The sequence below is a fragment of the Adiantum capillus-veneris genome, chromosome 15 (assembly GCF_014529385.1).
Source record: "Adiantum capillus-veneris isolate H3 chromosome 15, ASM1452938v2, whole genome shotgun sequence".
NCBI lineage: Eukaryota > Viridiplantae > Streptophyta > Polypodiopsida > Polypodiales > Pteridaceae > Adiantum > Adiantum capillus-veneris.
Window position 1 is genome coordinate 2884885 of NC_140945.1, and position 21016 is coordinate 2905900.

At 41.9% G+C, this 21016-nt stretch overlaps 1 protein-coding gene and 1 pseudogene across 7 annotated transcripts in view; both read right to left on the bottom strand.

The window, feature by feature from the left end:
* Positions 1-2248: 2248 nt before the first annotated feature.
* Positions 2249-2997, bottom strand: LOC147440175 (uncharacterized; annotated as a pseudogene).
* An 11313-nt stretch (positions 2998-14310) lies between these two features.
* Positions 14311-21016, bottom strand: part of LOC147440176 (uncharacterized) — a 136025-nt gene continuing 129319 nt past the window's right edge. For 6 of the 7 annotated variants that reach the window (XM_086529940.1, XM_086529942.1, XM_086529943.1 and 3 more), the window contains 4 exons: positions 16378-17349; positions 16201-16272; positions 14953-16117; positions 14311-14778 (listed from right to left, as the gene is read on the bottom strand). In XM_086529940.1, coding sequence (XP_086386066.1) covers positions 15836-16117; positions 16201-16272; positions 16378-17349 — 1326 coding nt within the window. In that variant the 3' untranslated portion in view covers positions 14311-14778; positions 14953-15835. The remainder of the gene's footprint in view (positions 14779-14952; positions 16118-16200; positions 16273-16377; positions 17350-21016) is intronic. The other variant, XM_086529941.1, reaches the window with a different exon arrangement.

Below are 21016 nucleotides of genomic sequence, written 5' to 3' on the forward strand. Positions count from 1 at the left end.
GATAACAATACAACGGCGGGAAAGGTTTTTTATTCAACATGAATTAGAGCAAGTTTGAGTTAGAAAGTATAGTCCTCTCAACATTGCTAATTTGATAGGACAAATATGTTAGCGTTGTAGTATATATCAATATTTAATCATGCATTTCAAGTTTTCTACATATGGAAGGATGCTCCAAGTGATTGTAAAGGACATAATGTGGAACCTAGTTTTTCATGTCTGCTATTTTTGTACTTCTTATGTGTGCCAAATATTCTCATAACTATGAGAATTTTCATGCTTTCAAAAAGTTTGATGGATATCTATATATCTAGAAGTCTAAAGTAAACCAGAAAAAAAGTATAATTAGTGATAGTAATGAGCGTGGTTATAGAAGTTCTCATGATAGGTCAACACAATTAGAAAAATATGTCACTCTTGTACCTAATTCTATGTCCAGGAAACAAAATATGGGGTTGAGATATCCATATCATGTGATCAAAACCCCCTGAAGTTCATGGGAAAAATAGTTTTATGGTCTAAAAAGATCAGTAGCTTTATTAATATGTGGTTGACCCCAAGAAATAGTTGTTTTGAGTAAAATGTGATAGTACATCACCGTTGGAATCTTACCATGACCAAATTGTGAGGAATTTTGAACGTTACTCATTTTTTTCATTAGAAGTGGTCTCTTAACTTCAAGCTCAATAAAGTATTTTGCAAAAATAACAAGTCTACTAGGAGAATTGGAGATTTTTTCAAAACCTTGAAAGGACACTTTTATGTCCTATTAGGTTACCAACATAGTGTTAAAGATGCCGAGTAAACAAAAGAACACTAACCATGTAGTGATTTATGGATTTCTCTCCCCATGAATTTTCCAACACCTCTGTATTCGCATATGACTTTTGTGAAAGATACCCAAAGTACTTTGTGTTTTTTCATAGCATCCACATCTATATCCCTTTCCATTGTGCATAATACAAAAGTCCTTCCACCATTCCTACCATTTTCCATCCTCATTGCCATCACCGTTTTCGCTATTATTTGAGACATCAAACTGGATTGGTTGCACATACTCAAGACTCTATAAGATATTGAGAGACACCATCCCAAATACCAAGATCAATGTAGTAATTTGGATTGGGAACCACTTTTTCTTCTTGATAAGTTTGAATCAAAAGTCATAAAAACTTTTCTTTTTGTATTGCATTGTATGAATAAACCTCAACTTGGGTTTTTCCCACTAGTTTTACATTGACATGTATATATCATGTTCGCCAGGGTTTAGACATTTCTCATGTCTCTCACATGTGTTAAGACCGCCCATGCATCATTTCCCTTACATTTACCTTCAATTCGCTCTATGGGCTACACTTTTGGGACCACCTTTTTATTGGTTTTTTGTAAAGGATTTGGAGTCACAGGGGGTTGTTTGGCCTCTGTGTTATATGTATAACATATGGGATCAATGTCTGAATTGAAAAGAACATGCCTTTGAGCCCCAATGGCTATAAGAAGCATGAGAGGATAACTCTCATACTGAGATCTATCTACATTGTGTTTCTGCTCCTCTTCTCTCTCACACTTTGCACACACCATCACCCTTCAAGTGGTATCAAATCCAAAGGTTGTAGTGCTACTTCTCGGTATTTTGATGTGAATTGAAGCTTGGAGATTCCATGGCTATGGAGGAATTGTGAGTTTAGCTCATAGAGCTCACATATCCAGGTGTCAGGGGGTTGAACCCCACAAGGCACAAGGGGAGAGAGATTGAGCTTTCTATGAGCTCAAAGAGAGGGAGAAGTAGGTCGCTCAGTATAGGGAAGATTGACAACAGGTCACTGTTTTTCTCATCTTGAGCTAAAAAATTTGGATTCAACTTTTGTAAAAAAAGATTTAAAACAAAGCTCTCTTTGAGCTCTACAACTTTGTAGAAGAGCTTGTTAGCTGATTTGAAGTGCATGTATGTCTAAACTAAAAAATACAGAGGCCGTTTTCTAAGGTTAGATTGTGTATTTGAGTTGAGTAAGAGGGGCTTCATATGAACAACGTTGAAGGCCTTGAAGGCACACACAGTGGAGTAGTGATATATATATAGTCCTTGGAGAGAGAGAGAGAGAGAGAGATAGATTCCATTATCGTCCTTGGAGGTCAAATATGACCAATGGGACCGAAAAAGCATACATGGTTGGACCTCTTACTAGAAGAGTACATGGAAAATCATAGCTAATGTGGATATAATCAACAAAATTGTGACATGTGTCACTTAGGAGGGGAAAAGGGGAAGGTGGCTTGGGAGTTTTTGGAGCCCGAAATTCCTCGATGATGACTTTTCCACCTCGATAGACGGCCCATTTTCCGGCTGCTCGTGCTTCTCAAACCTTTTGAAGTTATTGCTTTTGACTTTGAGCTGGGACGGGGGTCAAGGCTTCACTTATCCATACTTTACTGCCCTTGAGAAACCGTGCTTGTTGTAGAAGTGATATGCGCGCCTTTTTAGTTTTGAAAGACCAAGATGCCTTGATTGGTGCGGTTGTCATGGTGAATCTTCTCAATTGTCTTGAGATCGAGCTCAATTGGGTAAATGGCTTGGTTGAGCTTGACTAGTGTCAAGGTGAATTCGTCGTTCTCTCCCCACCAAGTAGAAGGCAAGGCGTCGATGCGGACGGAAAGTGCCAATCCTTTCCGTCGACGACGTTCTTGCAAGCATTCTTCTACCTGGGAAGAGACTACAATGGTTGCTTGGTGAACTTGGGTGGCAAGGTTGGACACACTTGTGGTGAGGGTAAGTTCGACTTCTTTTGCCTTGGTGAGGGCGTGTTCACTATCGGCTTGCTTTTGAGATTCCAAGGAGGAGAGATGCATCTCAAGGGCTTCGAGGCGTGGCTTGAGCTCTACATTCTCGTCCTTGAGCTCTTGAATTTGAGCTTGAAGATGATCCATCGGATCCACACGTGGGGTGGGCACAAAGAGTCGCGTTCGTTTGATTGGGGAGAGAGATCCGCAGTGTTGCATCGTTGCTTGAAGAAGAAGCCCCCTGATCGATTTGTAGGTTTGAATAGGTCGAATTCCCTGCCTACTACCTACACCGTGGGAAGGGACTCCTGTTTGTTTGGTTGAACAGGGTGTAATTTTTCAATTAAGCTGCGGTCAAAGCTGAAGCCAAAGTCTGCAACGAGCTAAAGTCGGGTTGGAGCCGAGGTTTGAGCAGCGGTGAGCTAGGGTGCTGGAGGCAAGTTTGGGTATGGATTGGAAGAAGACGGGGAAGGGGCGAAGCTTGGGTGCAGGGGGCTCTCTTGCAGGGCTGCCCCTCACCCTTGGGAGGCCGACTAGGAGCAGAAGAGAGAGTCGAGGCGCTTGCTATTAGGGTTGCAGAAGGGGCGATGTGTGTGTGTGTGTGTGTGTGTGTGTGCGTGTGTGTGTGTGTGTGAGAGAGAGAGAGAGAGAGAGAGAGAGAGAGAGAGAGAGAGAGAGAGAGAGAGAGAGAGAGAGAGAGAGAGAGAGACAGAGAGAGAGAGAGAGAGAGAGAGAGAGAGAGAGAGAGAGAGAGAATTTGATTCTCAAACACTTTCGACATTGGTGACTTTGACATAGTGAGATTGTAACTCTTTGGTTGTGACTACACATAGAGAGAGCAAGCATAGCTCTCTGGCATCATTGCAAGTTAAAGATGGAGAGAAAGAAGACAAATCAACCAAGAACATGACTTCCCTTCATTAAACACACATAGATTGAAAAGCGCCAAGTAGATTAACTTGAGGCCTAAATAGATAATTAAGGATTAAAGAGTGCTAACCCTTATTGCTATGATACTCGTTGTTGTAGATATTAGGATGGATTAATGAGTAGCATTCATCGAGGGAGGGGTGTATGTGTAGTCAAAGAGAGTAGAGATACACAATGTCGAGAAGATAGATTACAAGCATTTTATAAAGACATCATAAAAGGTGACATCATGGGGTGAAACCTCACCATATACATCATCATCTTATGTGAAAAGTTATATATGCTATCATGTGGACCATCACATGGTTTATGCCACATAGGCTATGACTGGAAAAGGGATCACATGCGTTTGTAATGTAACCCAAGTCCAAAGGTATGAGTAGCCTATCTGAACAAGAGCACCTGTCCTTCAGCGTCCATGATGTATGCTATCTTGTCAATACCTTTGTGGGAGAGAAAGTAGGCATGTCTAGGAGAGCATTGAAAAAGAGTTTGAGCAAAAACTCTACTCCAATGCAAACTCTCCAGTCAAAGTGAATTTCCACAGACCTCATCTCTACCATTCCACAACAATTCTGTCATGTGACCACCTTCCAATCCGACACTAGACTAGAAGCAAAGGGACATCCCGAAATTGTAGCTTCAACTTTACCGAAAATCACATCCCAATACGACGGCTGCCAATGGCCGAAGGTTGGCATAGAAAGCACATGAGAGCACAAAAATGCAAGCATCTACATCCAGGACTGTTTTTGCTCAACCAACACCAACAACAAAGTAGCCTTCCTTGCTATGACATGAGACACAAATGAAGGATATTCAGACCACCACAATGTTTTGGAGTACAGAGCTTATCCATCGCAAGCAATCATAAGCATTTTATGTGAGAGGAAGTGGACCAAAAGTGCTCCAAAATCCGAGATATGAAATCCCAAAGACGACGGGGTGGCCAATGCAATAGTGGTAGGAAAAATTGCATGTATGCCACCAAAATAGATTGCACTATTTTGAGCCTTACATGGAGCGGCCAGGTAGACAATTTTCAATACTCCAATTTAGATCTTAGTTTATTCTCAACCCATTGCAACAATTTCGCATTGTTAACCGACGAAGCCAACGGATAACCAAAATGTCTCACAATCTGATCAAGCTTCACTATCTCACATGGCCATAACAAAGCATGCCAATCCATTTGATGCAACAACAACAATTTAAATTTTTGAAAATCCACTTGCACGCCTGCAGCCAACCTATAAATATGCACAGCTTCCATTATACAATGAACATCCTCAGGATGATTTGTAGGCCAGAACATGGAGTCAATCGCATACGCTTGTGCCACAAAATGATCATGAGCTGGTAGTTGCAGTCCATGTAGCCGACCAGATGCTGTTAAGGAGTCCAAATACAACAATAGAGGATGTGTAGCAATAGCATACAACATAGCACTTAAAGGGCATCCTTTCCTGACCGATCGACCAAGATCCCATAACTGAGTCAGCTCACCGTCAAGAATTCTGACAGATTGACTGTTTTCGTAAAGAAAATAGATTACCTGACACATCCTGGGCCCAAAGCCCAAAGCCGTCATGATATGAGCAATGAAGTCCCAGTGAACAGTGTCAAATGCTTTCTCTATATTAATCTGCATGATAAACACATCCTATCCAGTACATTTTGCATACTCATTTCCAATAAAAGCATTGGCAATATTATCCATAATTTGCCTACAAGGAATAAATCCATACTGAGCCGGATGTATGCCAGGAAAAAGTGGTCAGCAACACGAGTAGATATCATTTTCGACAATAACTTGTAAACGACCGGCATAAGCGTTATTGGTCGCCAATGTGAAAAATATTCACACAATGCCTTGTTACGCAACAATTTCACCTGTCCTTCTTTCCATGATTGCGGTAAAGATTGTGCAGTCCATGCATGGTTTATCATGTAAAGGAGAGGCTGATTTATCACTAGAATGGTAACATGAAACTTTTATGTCCTTAGACACTTTTGTGTCCTGTTAAGTGACCATTTTTCTTGAATTATTTGAAGAGTATGAAAATGAATTTCTAAATGCTACACATACACAAAGTTGCCTTATGAGCTGAAGAAAATTTGATATTTTTTTAAAAAAAATATCAATCTCACCATTAAGCTCACTCTTGCACAACATTTTTGAACCTAAACCGTGTGAAAAAACGAGTCCTGTTTTTAGTTTTTTTTCAATTTTTTGCAATTATACCACTCTAAACTTCATGTTTGTGAGGTTTAGATCGCTAGAGGATAAGCCCTCATCATTCTCGACATGTTTTGATTCTTCTAGGGAGAACTAAGCGTTAAAATTGAAAGTATGACCAACTTACAAGAATTGCATAATCCTGTTTTTTGGCCAAAATTAGCACTTTTATGATTTTTTTGGTAGCTTTCTTGATATCCAAATGCAATTTTACTTGTGTACAACATAAATCTAGTCTTCCTTGAGTTTTGGGAGACCTAATACGCTATATAGCATAGTATACGATGATGGTTGAGTTTTTTGATTGCTGAAGAATACGAGACATTTTAGTGTAGCAAGTATAGCTTTCTCAATATTGCTAGTTTCTTAGGCCAACTATGTGTATTTTGTAGGTAGTAACCATATCTAATCATAAACAATTTGTCTAGATATTAAGTAGTTTCTATGGGATTTTAGAGGTCATAATGCTAAACCCAGTTTTGTCATGTTTGTTGTATTTAGCACTTCATCATTGTCCCCAAGGTTCCACTAAGTAATAAATCCATTATTCTTTTGACATGCTCCATGGATCCTTTTGAATCCAAAGGCCCAAAGGGAACTAAGAAAACATGTAAATAGTATCAATATTGAGCGTGACTATAGAAACTTTGATGATAGGTCCGCAAAATGGCAAAAATGCAATCTTTTTGTACCTTTTTTGAGCCAAAAAAAAAAGTGAGGCAAAAGAAACCATATGTTTTGATCATCAACCCATTGAAGTTAATGGGGCATTTTATCTCATGTCCTACAAAATTCTCCTCTCTTATTTATATGCAATCAACCGTAAGAAATGACTGTTTTGGGCAAAATGCAATGGTCCATCAGCTTTGGAGGCTTGTTGTGACCAAGAGATGAAGAATTTTACAAGTTTCTCATTTTTTCCATATGTAGTAGTCCCTTGAACTATAAGCTCATAAAAGGATTTTTCAAAATGAGTGAATCTACTATGGTTTTGGAAAATTTTCCCAAAACCTTGAAAGGACACTTTTATGTCCTGTTAAGTTACCATACTAGTGTTAAGGGATTCCCAAAAGCGAAGAAAAAATTCACCGTAAGCCTGTCCCATCGAGGTTATTTTCAACGACCAAGATGCAACAAACTGTCGTGCAATTCATCCTCATTGAAACTCGTCTCAAGGGTTTCTACATCATTCATTGTCAATATAGGATGTACATACGACAACAACAACTGTTTGGCTTGCAAAACCTCAGTCGAGGAGGCTTCAGGATTGGCAAAAACACGTTGAAAATGATCCACCATTGAATTTGCCAATTGACCTTTTTTGATCGTCCATTTCCCAGTTTCATCTTTAACAGAAGTCCTCGAATGCTACAAATGCTTAAAGAATTGTTTCGATGAACAACCTTTATCCATAAAAGCGTATTGCCTAGATCTAATTTACCATTTTTCAAGTTTTATCTTATCATTATGCATCAACGAGGTTTTAGCTATGCATAATTCCTCTTGTTCCAAGCCAGTAGCCTTCTAGTATCTGCAAAACTTCCCAAGGCTTGACATATCACCTTATCTTCTGCACTTTATTTCTCAACTGGTACATGTACCACAAACCATAATCCTTTATGACTGCCTGGATACGCATGACAAAGCGATACCAGGCCACATCCACATCAATAAACATCTGAGAGATAAGTGGAGGAATTACTGCTTCAATCAAAGTTCTAAATGTTGTATGTGAAAGATACACATTATTAATATGCAACAACCGCTTGCGAAGGAGCGAGGAGTCTATATCTACTGCCTCAAAATAGACCCAAAGCCAAAGAGGAAAATGATCAGATAAGATGAAAGAACGATCAATCCTCATATCACAGGCAAACATATCATATTGCAGAGTGCCCATTACATACCAACGATCCAAACGTGCTCTATATCCAGAGTGAGATTTATGAGTAAATATATAACCCTGCTCTGAAGAATGCGTGTTGGCCCATAGATCTAGGACACCCATATTACTGACCATGGCATCCCAAGAAGAGCATTCAGAGCTCAACATATGCGGACGACCCGTTGTGTTGTCCGAGTTTGCGGGTGCATTATTAAAATCCCCTCCCCAAAAAGCATGCAAATGCCAGGGGTATTTGACCAACTCTTGCCAAAGACGACTTTGTTGTGTTGAGACAGTATACGCATAAATACCAGCAAATTCCAGAATATTTTCTTGGACAAGACATTGAACTACCATCCAACGCCCTGCCGGATCATGATGTGCTAAAACCGGTTGCAGTTCATGACACACCATCATCAAAACTCCCGAGAAAGAACCAATACCAGCATAAGCAATCCAAAATCCCGCATAATACGAAGATTGAGCTACAAAAATCATGTTGATTATGCTTCTGTAGCACCACTTCTGCTTTATTCGTATGTACACAATGCCAAATTAACTTCCACTTGTCATGGTTGCACAAACCGCGCACATTATACGTAAAGCATCTAAGAGGAGAATGCATCTGTAAAGTATTTACAAGAGAAGCATGAGGCAATATCATCAAGTGGTATTGCCCATGGGCACATCCGCCTCCATACTAACAGTCAATGAAGTGGACTCCATATGCATTCCTTGGTGAGGATTCCAATGCAGAGGCAACGACCCAGATGTCGGTCCAAGAAGAGCATCTTTATATGAGTGTACCACTCTGTCCCATGCTTCAACAAGTGACTTATGATCATGTGATATAGATGTGGAAGATCCACCACTTCTTGCAACCAAAGCAGGCACATAATTTCTTGAAATAGGTGAAACACGGGGCTTAACTGGCTTCTTTGGCGTTTGCCAGCCATCAATAGAATCTGTCATTTTAGCTTTATCCTTGGTATTTGTCTTTGTAGTAGGATGCACATTAGGCATGCTTTTATTTTGATCTTTCCCTTCTTTGGTCTCATAAATGAAGAAGAGGGGGAGGCAACATGGGTTTTAGATGCCAGAATAACGGAAGGTAGTAGTTTCAGCAAAGATTCCTAACATTCAGACTGCATATGGCCAAATTTTCCACAACTGAAACATGCACCTGCAAATTTTCCCCATTTGAGTTTAAATGGCCTTTTGCCTACCATCGGATCACCAGAGTCAACCATTATCCCTGATGGCGTCGGCATATCTATATCCCACAACACACAAAATCTATTGGAATTAGTATCCAAATTTGGGGGGCATACCACTTTGCCCAACTAAGCAATTAGGAGAGGCAAAAAATGCTTCCAAGTTCGTGGAAATCCAACTATTTCCACCCAAACTGGGCACCTATGTCGAATCAAGCTCTGATAGTCTTTAGTAAGCACCCAAGGCAATACATGTGTCATTTGCATATTGAAAAACAAGGGCGACATTTCCAATAATTGCAAGCGAGCTTCCATGCCTACCAGTAACACTTCATAAAAGCCATGGGCACCAAAATACACTCCTCGGACAACTTGTCTTTTCAACAGGAAATCAACCCATTGACCTTAATCTTGTGCCGAGGGCATCTTGCCAGGGAAGAACAAAATGATCGCATTCAACGCATACTGTGCTACCGGATCCATACGTTGCTGAACTAGAATAACCACTTCGGTAGCTGGCTGCTGACCTTCCCAAGCATTCCGAGCATCAGCAAAATCCTCTGACAAACACTCTTTGATGATGTTTGCAGCATCCATCGTGGAAAGATCCACTTGTTTCCTACGCTTATATACAGCTTCTTCTTCCATATCTAATCAACACTTCACTTTCTAGAGAACTCTCTAGACTAACACCCACTCAATATATTTATATACATTTAAAAAGAAATTATAGCTTTCTTAGCAAGGGCCGTGTTGAACACACCGACAAAAAGAACCTCTTGCTAAAGTAAATACACAGATACAGCCACTATCACTCACACAAGAATCTAACAGAGCCGCGTGCAGGTGAAAATCGTCTTCAACCACCAACGCGCTTAAAAGGCCCGTGCAAGGGAGGGTAGCGCGACAAACGAATGGCAGAAGGATTCACTACATACGAACCAACCGTCATTGCTTTACACACCCACACACACGCACACACATAGAGGAAGGAGGCAAAATCCACTGCACTACTCTGTATCTCTAACACACACACACACACACACACACACACACACACACACACACACACACACACACACACACACACATGTCCCCTAATCAACCCCTATGATGCAATGAAGTGTAGTGGCTCATAGGGCTTGCTTAGAACTTGCTGAAACAATGATAATTAAACTGATGAGGACAGAGTGATTTTTCTAATATGTTAGATGACTAAGAGGCAATAATCTCTTTAACTGTGACACCACTTGACGAATATGTTGGGTGAGCAAAGAGACATTCCTCACTTAAGCATACGGGAGATTGGAAACTAATTTCACACTTTATCAAAGTGTGCACCAAGAGAGAGTAGATACAAAGTAAACTTGATTATTGAGCTAACAAAATGAGTACATGATTGCAACTTTATATAGGGCTAAAGTGGACAATACAAAGGTGTAGTACAAGTGTATGTGATTCCTATTTCACCTCCAAATCAAGCTCTTAGAATCTGGGGCCGAACCCTCTTTGTAGGCCTCCATATGTGGGTTGACGCTTTTCCAGTACATATCGCTTGTCCTATAGTACACCTACGACTAGGTACATGTGAATCACATGACTCTTTGCCAACTGCTTAATGGTACACACCAAGAAGCATAAACCATATGCCAAAGCCCACATAACCTACCCCCATAGATGGATGAAAAAAAGAGATGAATTAAGATTAGAGAGAGTTGTGAATGAAGAGAATAAGCCATATATTAGAGCAAATCCTCCACATCAGCTCAACTTATCACTCTCAATTCACACCCTCACATGAATGATGATGCTAATATCTTCTTATATCTTTTAACACTTACACATTAATCAAGCATGCACATAAGTATATAGAACTATAATTAGAGAGAATGTACGCCTAATCATTCCTAGATATAGTGTACACACACACACTCTATTTAATTACGCATGGAAAAGAATGCAAAAGATTAATAAGGAATTGAGAGGAAAATGAGCAATAGTACCAATTAGATAGTTATTATGAAACAAAATCTTAAGTTATCAACACAAATGATAGTGAAGGTTAGATAGAGAGTCACTTACTTTACATTCCACAGATTCTTTTGATTACAAGAGGGTATAGGAGAGCTCTAAAATCCATAACCATTTCCTTCTTCACAATATAGATAATGTAGTAGCCTTATAACAAAGACAATATATATATATATATATACCTCCTTTTTCCTCCGAAAGGAGAATCGTATCATCTCTATCAATATTTGTGTGAGCTCTGATAAGGGACTATGGAGATTCTCCCCTGCTAGAAGACTATATACACTCCATTTGTCTCTCTGCACGAGAGAAATAAAATGTTATTAACCTCTTCATCAAAAGGCCAAAATGACCTATGAGACCATCCATGTGTGACTCTAGAACAATGTTAGGTCCTCCTGATCTTGGAAAATGAAAAAGCTTTTGGAAACATAAAAAGGAAATAAGTAAAGGGTGAGTTTAGAAAATGAAAAGACCCATGAAAGTGGAAAGTCAAAAGACTTTTTTTGTTTATATAAAGAGAGATGGTCGAGTGCACACTAGATTTGTGTTTTTCTTTGCTTAATTTTCCTTTGACATGTTCTTCTCTTTAGAGTGTCTTTTCACTATGTAAGTAGTGAATATATTTATTCTGAATCCAGAAGGGGGTACCCAATTGGAGAAAATTAAAAAAATGACAGAATCTTGCAAGGTCCGTTTCGAAACTGAATGGAAAGTGTTGTCGTCAAGCGTCGAAGTTTGCAGAGAAACGTATGAGCAGCTGTGAGGCGATTGGTGTCGTGCAGGGAACTGGCAGTTATGGGGGCGCGGCATAGAGGAGGTTAAGGTTTTTTTTATATGTAAGGGATGCCTTGAGTTACAACGTCGACTGCTTGCTGGGCTGGCTACATGAGCTTTGTTGAGGTCGCTCATACTTACGTTGCGCGTTCGAATTCCAAAACCGCCTTTTATAATGAGACAGCTCCCCACTCAGTCCGCATTGGGATGAAAGGATGAAATCTGAAGAGTATCGGATGAATATAATATAGAAGCTACCAATAGGGGGTACCGAGTAGGGGAACATAAAGATAAAAATAAAATAAACGAGGGCACCAACTACAATTGGGTAAGGCATCGACCCAGAAGTCGTGAAGTTCCTTTGCGTCCTAAAGTCTCAAGTAAAATTTTGGGTGAAAGCCTACGCTACCGCCCTACGGGCCAATTTCATGGTTCCGTTGCTGCGACTTGAATCACTTTTTCCTTAAGAAGTGAGCCTTGGTTGGTTTTTGAGCAAAGACACAAAGCACAAGAACTTGGAATTACCCTATGGCTGAAAGGACGAATGACACCAAAAAAGAGGGTTCCTCTTCTATAAGGTGCAGCCGAAGTGAATGTTGAAATTTGCTCAAGATGGGTGCGAGCTGTGCTCAAGGGTTCCTTTTACTTACGGAAGGAGAGCCTTCTGTTCCTTTAGTGAGAGAGTGCAATGATCACAAACAAAGTGAATGACACTCTGAAGAGAGAGAAAAAAAAAAAAAAAAAACGACACCAGACCGGTTGTCGTCTCCTCCAACATTTTCAGCATGAAATGTGGAGACGAGAGTTGAGCTCTGACCTAGCCACTCCCAGACCCTGACCATCCCACACCATCCCACAGAGCCATCCTCGACATGATACTCCCTTAACGTAAATTTGTGTTCCGTGTTCTAAGCTGCCGCCTCAAGTGATGAACCAAGAGGGTGGAGGTAGAGCAATCAATGACGTATGAACCCAACCTAAGACTGTGACTTCAACGTGCGCTCAGGATGATAAGAGCGTGAGCTTAGGATGATAGACGTGCTGCAAGCCCTCCTACAAAAAGGGCTGCAAGCCCTCCTACGAAAAGGGGGCTTGCCCTGCCCATGGGCCATGACTCTTCTTTGTGGATGTGCGAGCAGCCATTTCCAAAGATAGAGTCTACCGATATATCATTACTCCTTGGCTAATAAGGTAGAAGCACGCTCATGCCCAATTGAAGCATGCTTAAACTTGCTCTTCGTTGCTTCCAAAATCATGGCTGTTGAAAAATGCATCACCAGAGTATTATTTGAGATCTAGACATTCTTCTTCCTTATGCTTATGCCATGTTTTTGGGTTGGTTCAGACTAGGCGGTGCTGAACCCAACCTTTGCAATGCTTCATTAGTAGCTTGAATTTTGTTCCATGCTCTAGTTATATGCATTGTTATAATTTATCGGGTGGAATACTTATCAACTAGGTGGTTGGATAACAGCCTTCTGTGTCATGGAGTCTCTTGATGGTGGGGACAAGGGTCTTGTATTTATGAATGTCTTAAGATCTTTTACTTGGCATTCGCATCAGTTACTTGGTGACTTCTATCATTTTGATAGACTTAAGGTACTTTGACAGATCAAATAAATGGGATAGCCCAATTGAAAGGATCTAGTAACTGCTAACAATAAGTCAGTTGCATACTCAATGGAGTTAAGCTTTTACTAAATGAAAGGTGCACTAAACAAAATTGTTCACCAACAAAACTAGCCTTCCTACTCCATGAAGGTTCTTGTCGATTGGTGGATGCCTTGTGCCTTCGCACTACGCGATGAATGCATGAAAAAAGCTCTTGTGTTGGATATGGATAACTGATCTTAGTTTGAATAAGTTGGAGAGTTGAGGCAATTAATGGCTATCTTGCATGCATTACTTTGCCCTTGATGTTAAGCGGGCATTAATATTGTTAATGTCAAATGGAAAGCCTACCAATTTTGGCATTCATATATTGGGAATAGTCTTTGTGTTGAGACTCATATATTGAACTACAGAATTGCCATGTTCTAAGATGTTTACAAGTGCTATTAGCTATCGAAGATCTTATGAGGAAGTAAAATCTTTGGAGTCCACAGAGCTTATGAGGAAGTAAAACCTGTGGAATCCAAAATAATGCATCAATCTGACGAAACTTGCACACCTCAACTTATTACTTGAGATTAATCCTTCTTGAACTTACTAATGGCAACTATTATATAAGAACCAAAGTTCACTTGCAAAAAATGGTTTCCCTTGGATGTGGCATGCATCACAAATAACCACACCATTCAAATGTTGCCACCCTTTGGGAACATATATCTCTTTATCTATCTTGTTTGATTGTTAGCTCTAGGTGTAGCAGGAAAAGTGTGTCGTGCTCTCTCCGGTGGGTGCTCTTCCGTATGCGTGAAATCTCACTCCAACAAAATGAAAACATCACACATCAATGGAATAACAACTCAAAGCACAACAATAGACTCATAACTCAATGGAACTCGACAAACTCATAGAACCATACAAACTCTGGCTGGCAACACACTCAACTCCAAGCCCATGGCTCATAGGTACAATGGGGGGTGTCGAAGCTCCAATGTGCAAAGAGGGTGCAGATGTGCGGTGCTGATCCGAAGACTCGAAACTCAAGACGCTAGACCATAGAGAGTAGATGTAGTATACAACCACTACAACCACTCACACATATATATAATCATAAAGAGCCACCAACGGCTAGCAAAATATCCCAGCCCAACTAAGTCTATCTCCAAACTCTGGTGGTGGTGATCTAGCAACGATGTTCACTAGACCACCACCCATATCACTACCACATGTCAATGTTCAGGCAAGATTCCACTTTAGACCATTTGCAAGTTATGGCATGTCCTGTGCAAGTGACACTGTATCCCTCTACGGGTTGCCTGCCACAACACCATTCATTGTCTCGGTGAGAGAACACTAAAACTGCTATGTAGACTAAGATAATTGAAGGAACGACATATGCCCAATAAATGCTTAGCCAAACTCGCCAAATAATGGTAAGCAGAGAGGGAAAGTACACATTTAGAAGCAAGAACAAGATACAATTACCATACATGTCAAGCAAGGTGGTCATCACCATTCAAAGGAGAAGAAGAGACAGTTGTCATTATTGTCCGGCAAGGTGGTCATCACCAATGAAACTCCAGTAGCAGAAGGGAAATATATGCACACCAAGAAGGTAATTTCATAGAATAAGATAGGGGGAGGAGTGGGGAGGGCCAGGTAGGGTCTAGGAGATGGTAGGGGATGGGTAGGGACGAAGTAGGAGAGCAGGGGTGGTTAGGGGCAAGGGGGCTGGGCCTAGGGGGTGGGTAGGGGCGAGGGAAGGAGGGGGTGGGTCGGGGCGAGGGAAAGAAAGGGGGTGGGTAGGGCAGAGGGGCGGGTAGGGGTGTGGAGTGAGAGGGGTGGGTAGTGCGAGCAAGTAGGTAGGGAGCGAGCTTGGTGGGTAGGGACGAGCAGGTAGGTAGGTAGGAGACCAGCCAGGTGGGGAGGGGGCAAGCTGGTGGGTAGGGGACGAGCAAGGTGGGTGGGGGGCGAACATGTAGGTAGGTACGGGGCAAGCAGGGTGGATAGGACGAGGGGGTCACAGAGGGGTGGGTAGGGGGGCGAGTAGGTAGGTAGGTAGCTCATGTGCCACCACTTGATAGGCACAATCCAAGCTGAGAAGGTCTTAGGTTCAATTACTGCTCGTGTCTGAGGGCTCAAGAAAAAGGCTGCATGTGCTGGCTTTGATTTGTGTTTGTAGGTGTGCATGTTGGGCAGGGCACCAAGGAAATGGAGGGCAAGGGGATCGAGCTGGAGTCGTTGGAATGAGGTTGCATGCCCACTAAGTTTTAACTTAGTAAAGTCAAGCAAAAAGAAAGGCTGTTTTAAGGTTTTGTAGGTGCCATTGATGGAAAGCAATTCTTGAAAAAAAGACATGGTATACAATGTTTGCTAGATAAAGATCTTCTTTCTTTTTCTAGCAATTGCTTGCACAGAAGAATGTCTTTCAACTGGTTTCTTGGAATTTCTAACTTTGATTTGCGCCAGCAGCTTTGATGACAATGGAGAGGCACTGTTTTTCTTCTCCATGTTATTAGATGATGGTACTTTGTTGAATACACCAAAATAAGTCATAATCTGATTACGGGCTTCAGAAAAACAGCGCTCCAGTTCACAATATAGTTTCCACACCAGATTTACTGACACAGGTTCTCTATCTCCCTTTCCAAGGTGCTGAATCCACATGACTTGGTTATTTGAAAAGCAGTTTACCACATCAAATAAGCCTAAAAAACCAAAGGAAAGGAGACACAAACCTGCTGATGCCAATGGCTTGCTTCTTTCATGATTCCTGCTTCTAAATCCTCAAGCCTCTTGTGCAATGATTCCTGTGATACATCAAGAAAATAGATGAATCTTCAACACATTTTCTTAAGAAGTGTTCCAAATCTAAACGTTTAGAAGCTCTCCACTTGACACAACTTGAGACTGGCCTGAAGTGTTTGAAGTGCTTGGTCTTTACAGGAATGGGCGTGGGCATCTTTGCCTACGTTCTGGGGCACTTTACTAGTATACATCAGCAAACTTTCTGCATTCCTTGCTTTGGGACTACTTGTTAGTTTTTGGACATGTGGAACACTGTTTGGAGCATATTCTGGTTGTGAGCTACCCTGTTTCAGATGCAATGCTACATTGTACTGTAGCTTGAATTTGTCTTTCCACGATTGCAACAGATACCGTAACCAGTGCGTGATGACCCTTTGAAGTTGCCTTTTCTTTAAAGCCCTCTGCATCCACCTTGTCATTATTCTGAGCAAGTGATCAAGTTGCTTGCCTTTCTGAAATGCTTCCTTCTCTTGATAAGCACTTTGAGAAGATAATTTCCAAATGGATACCAGCAAAGCGAAGACTTTATTGAAACTCACAGGTGCCTGAAGGTCCAAACTAGGCTCCTGTGTGTTTTCCAAGTCTTGATTGACTAAAGATACTCGAAAGGCATCAAGGCAGTTGAGGAAAGAAGACTGCTGAATGCTCCCTGTATTGTCTTTGCTGACTGACTTCAGCATCTTGATTTCTTTGGACAGTGCTTGCAATGCAGATGAAGCTGACACCCAACGCCACTTCCAACAAGTGACTGCAAATAGCTTCTTGCCCTTCAAATTATAAGTAGTGCTAGAGGGGGATTGTAACCCTTTTGGTATGCCATTCTTCAACTGCAAAGATGAAGATACTTGACCTGCACAGTCAATGGGCTTGCAATCAGCTGCATCGTCCAAATACATGGTTCCTTTCTGAGGCAAGTCTGACCTTACAGCATTCTCTCCACTTCTGGAAATTTTGCCAGCAGATGGATCAAACTGTACCTCATTTTTATGTAAGCAAACGGTAAGTTTTTGTAGTACGTCCAGAAGCTGTGAGAGAACAGGGCCGGAAGGCAATGACTGTTCCTCCACATCAGCAGATGCCTGCCCATTTTTGTCCACTACAGAATCAGATCACCACAAAAACTTCATTTTTCTAGATAAGACATCATATACCTAGATGAATCCAAGTATCCCATTAATAGGAAAAACACCATGATATCAGCTATACCTAGATCTATCCTTGATGATGGAAAAATCATTTTACCTGTGCAAAAAACACTTTATACATATCTGCAGGGTTTAAGATAAAAATGAAGGCTTTGCCCGAAGAAAAATTTGATAGAAGGATTTTTCAAGATTCAAGCCACAGTGAATGGCCCCTTGGAACAGGGGAACACCGTCTTCCCAGCCTCCAGATTGCGAACAGGCTTCTTGCCCACAGATACATTCTGCCAGGTTCTAGTTGCAAGAAAAACCATTTCAGAACAGCATATGGCCACTACAAGTTTTCTTACTGGTCTTTTCGAGTACATTTTGCCTTTCTTGGGTGGTTCTTATGGTCATTTGAACTTGGGGTAGGACCTTTGAGTGAGCCAACCTCCTCTACTTCCCTATTCCATACCCGTACACATTCCTTGTATCTATAATACTACATCATTACTTATCTTTCTTCCTGAAAATATTCCTCTAGTCTGAATGAAAGAGTTCAAATGTGTGAGTTCGAACCTCCTGCTGTGTTTTGAGAAGTGGGTGAGAGATACCCTTTGAAGACGAAGCAAAGAGGAATCTTCACACGATTTTATTTGATAAATTAAAAGTAGAGCAATACTAACAAGGCATCTTGAGACACACATTGGCACTGCCTTTCACTCCAGCCGAAGAAAGAGAAATGAAATGTTATATTAACTGTCTTCAAAAGGCCAAAATGATCCAAACTAAAACAATCTTGGTGGATCGAATCCAATGTCTGGGTACAAAAAAAAAAAAAGTGAAGTACATTGAAAGACTAAAAACATCATCATCGTCATCATTGCCCGAGGATGCCCGGCACCGGGCGTTGTCCGAGAGTACTGCATCGGTCACTGAAGAGCTTAGTCAATGTCCACCTCTTTAAAGAGTCGTACTCGGCGTCTCACATGTCGTGCTAGAATAGCCCTGATCCTCTGATGGAGCTTCTGTCGATGTCGTGGTTGCCCTCGTAAACGTGGACGTCTAGCTCTCCCAAGCTCAATGGCTCTGTCAACTAATATACCTCTGGTATAAGTGAGCTCTGAAGTCTGCTGTAGAGCATGCTCATCTGGCTGCTGAGCCCTTGCTCTAAAGAAGTCAGTAATCTCCCTCTATGAATGTCTCCCATTGCTTGATCTCCTCAAGAGACTCTCCTTGTGTCTGCGCAGCTCTAGCAAAAACAACCCGAGGCATCTCTGATCCTGATATCTCATGACTCTAGGCAATGGTCCAAATCCCTATTTGAATAGACAATGAAAGCGGCCTCGTATCTTATACTATACCGGACAATGACAAATGTAATGTAACTCTGTCTCTGGCTCTATATGACACAGTTGGCATATCCTGGCCTTGGCTGGTACTCTCCTAAATCTGCGAGTCTCAATCTCTAGCTTGTGCGATGATGTGCGCATCTGACCAATAGCACACTGTATCCCATAGGATAAATGAGTGTCCATATAGGCCGGTCTGATCACAAATCCATCTTCTGTTAGTTGGAGAATATGCTCCCTATAGAAAGCCATCTTCGTGCCCAACTTGTGTGCCGGCTGCACCCTTGTGCTCTTGGTATCTATCTGAATCAAATCCTGATGTATGACTCTAGTGATCTCTATCCGTGTGAGGATAGGGAGGGTGCGCGTCCAAGGAGTACTGGAATGGAGGCAGTCTAGCCATGCTGAAGCCATGTGATTGAAATCATGATGTCATCTACCCATACAAGCATGCTGTGTCCCCCTGTAGCGCTAGCTGTCGAGATGACTCAAGGGCTAGCCGAGCATATCTATCTCTGGGAAGGTCCCATAAATAATGCATGAAGGATACTGATCTAGTAAGGGCCTCGACCACGAGAGGGGAGGTAGCTAGCTCGGCTCGAATAATCTCATGTGGCACTGACGCCTTAGCCCGAAACGACTAAGAGACTACAGATACTAGAGGCCTCTCCATACATCTCCATCCATCAGCGCTACCAGATCTGCCATGGTGATCTCTATCCGTGTAAGAGATAGGGAGCGTCCAAGGAGTACTGGAATGGAGGCAGTCTAGCCATGCTGAAGCCATGTGACTGAAATCATAATGTCATCTACCCATACAAGCATGCTGTGTCCCCCTATAGCGCTAGCTGTCGAGATGACTCAAGGGCTAGCCGAGAATATCTATCTCGGGGAAGGTCCCATAAATTATGCATGAAGATATTGATCTAGTAAGGGCCTCGACCACAAGAGGGGAGGTAGCTAGCTCAGCTCGAATAATCTCATGTGGCACTGACGCCTTAGCCCGAAATGACCGAGAGACAATAGATACTAGAGGCCTCTCCATACATCTCCATCCATCAGTGCTACCAGATCTGCCATGGGTCCCCAAATCTGAACCCCATACAACATAGCTGAAGCCACTAGAGTGTCAAAAAGACACAACTGGTTTTAAGGTTCCTGAAACTGAACCTGAGAAGACATCTTCTCCAACCCCCCCAAGGTTGCATAAGCTCGTGTCAATCTAGTTTCTACTTCTCTCCTCATTGAAAACGCCGGTCCACTGAAGAATACTCCGTCGTCTCCTGACCATATATAAAAGTGGGTGCTGACCTCCTGACCCACTGTGGTGGGGTGTTAAACACCATAATCTTGGTTTTCCCCATGTTCCACTATCGTGGGAAAATGTGTACACAGCATCTAAATGATGTTGCATGTCCTCCGGGGAGTAAAAAATCAACACAATTTCATCAGCATTTAACAATAGTGGCATCCATGTCCCTCCCAACTATGCTCCTCTGTCTCCATCCCTCTCAATGTAGTCAGTAATCTTGGTTTTCCCCATGTTCCACTATCGTGGGCAAATGTGTACAAAGCATCTAAATGATGCTGCATCTCCTCCAGGGAGTAAAAAATCAACACAATTTCATCAGCATTTAACAATAGTGGCATCCATGTCCCTCCCAACTATGCTCCTCTGTCTCCATCCCTCTCAATGTAGTCAGTAACCTCATCCACATACATGCCAAGTAGTGTAGGAGATAGCGGGCAGCCCTGTTTCACCTCAATAGTGGAGAGAACCAAATCAGAAATCCCCTCTGGAGTGCGTACATGTCCCATTACTGACTTGTATAGAGCCATGATCCCCCAAATTAACTCTTTGGGTACTCCCACCTCTTGCAATTTGCGCATCAATCTAGCTCTAGGCACTGTATTGAAGGCTTTGCGGAAATCCACAAAGCAACAATAGAGCCGTCTCCCACCTCCTCAATAATGGATTTGAGTGTCAAAATATGATCAAGAGTAGAGAAACCTCTAGTTAAACCTGCATGTCCTGCTGCCCGTACACCCTCTCTCTCCGTCCATCTACTCAACTGTTGCTCAAGGATGGATGCGTACAACCGTGCCAATGTGTGTCCAATCATGATAGTGTGGTAGTTCCAAGGCTCCATAGGGTCCCCTGACTTGAAAATAGGTACGATAGTGGACAAACTTCAAGTATCAGGTAGGCCCTCGCACATGGCCCGGTTGAATATCATTGCTAGAAGCTCTGCAAGCAGATCTCTGGCAAG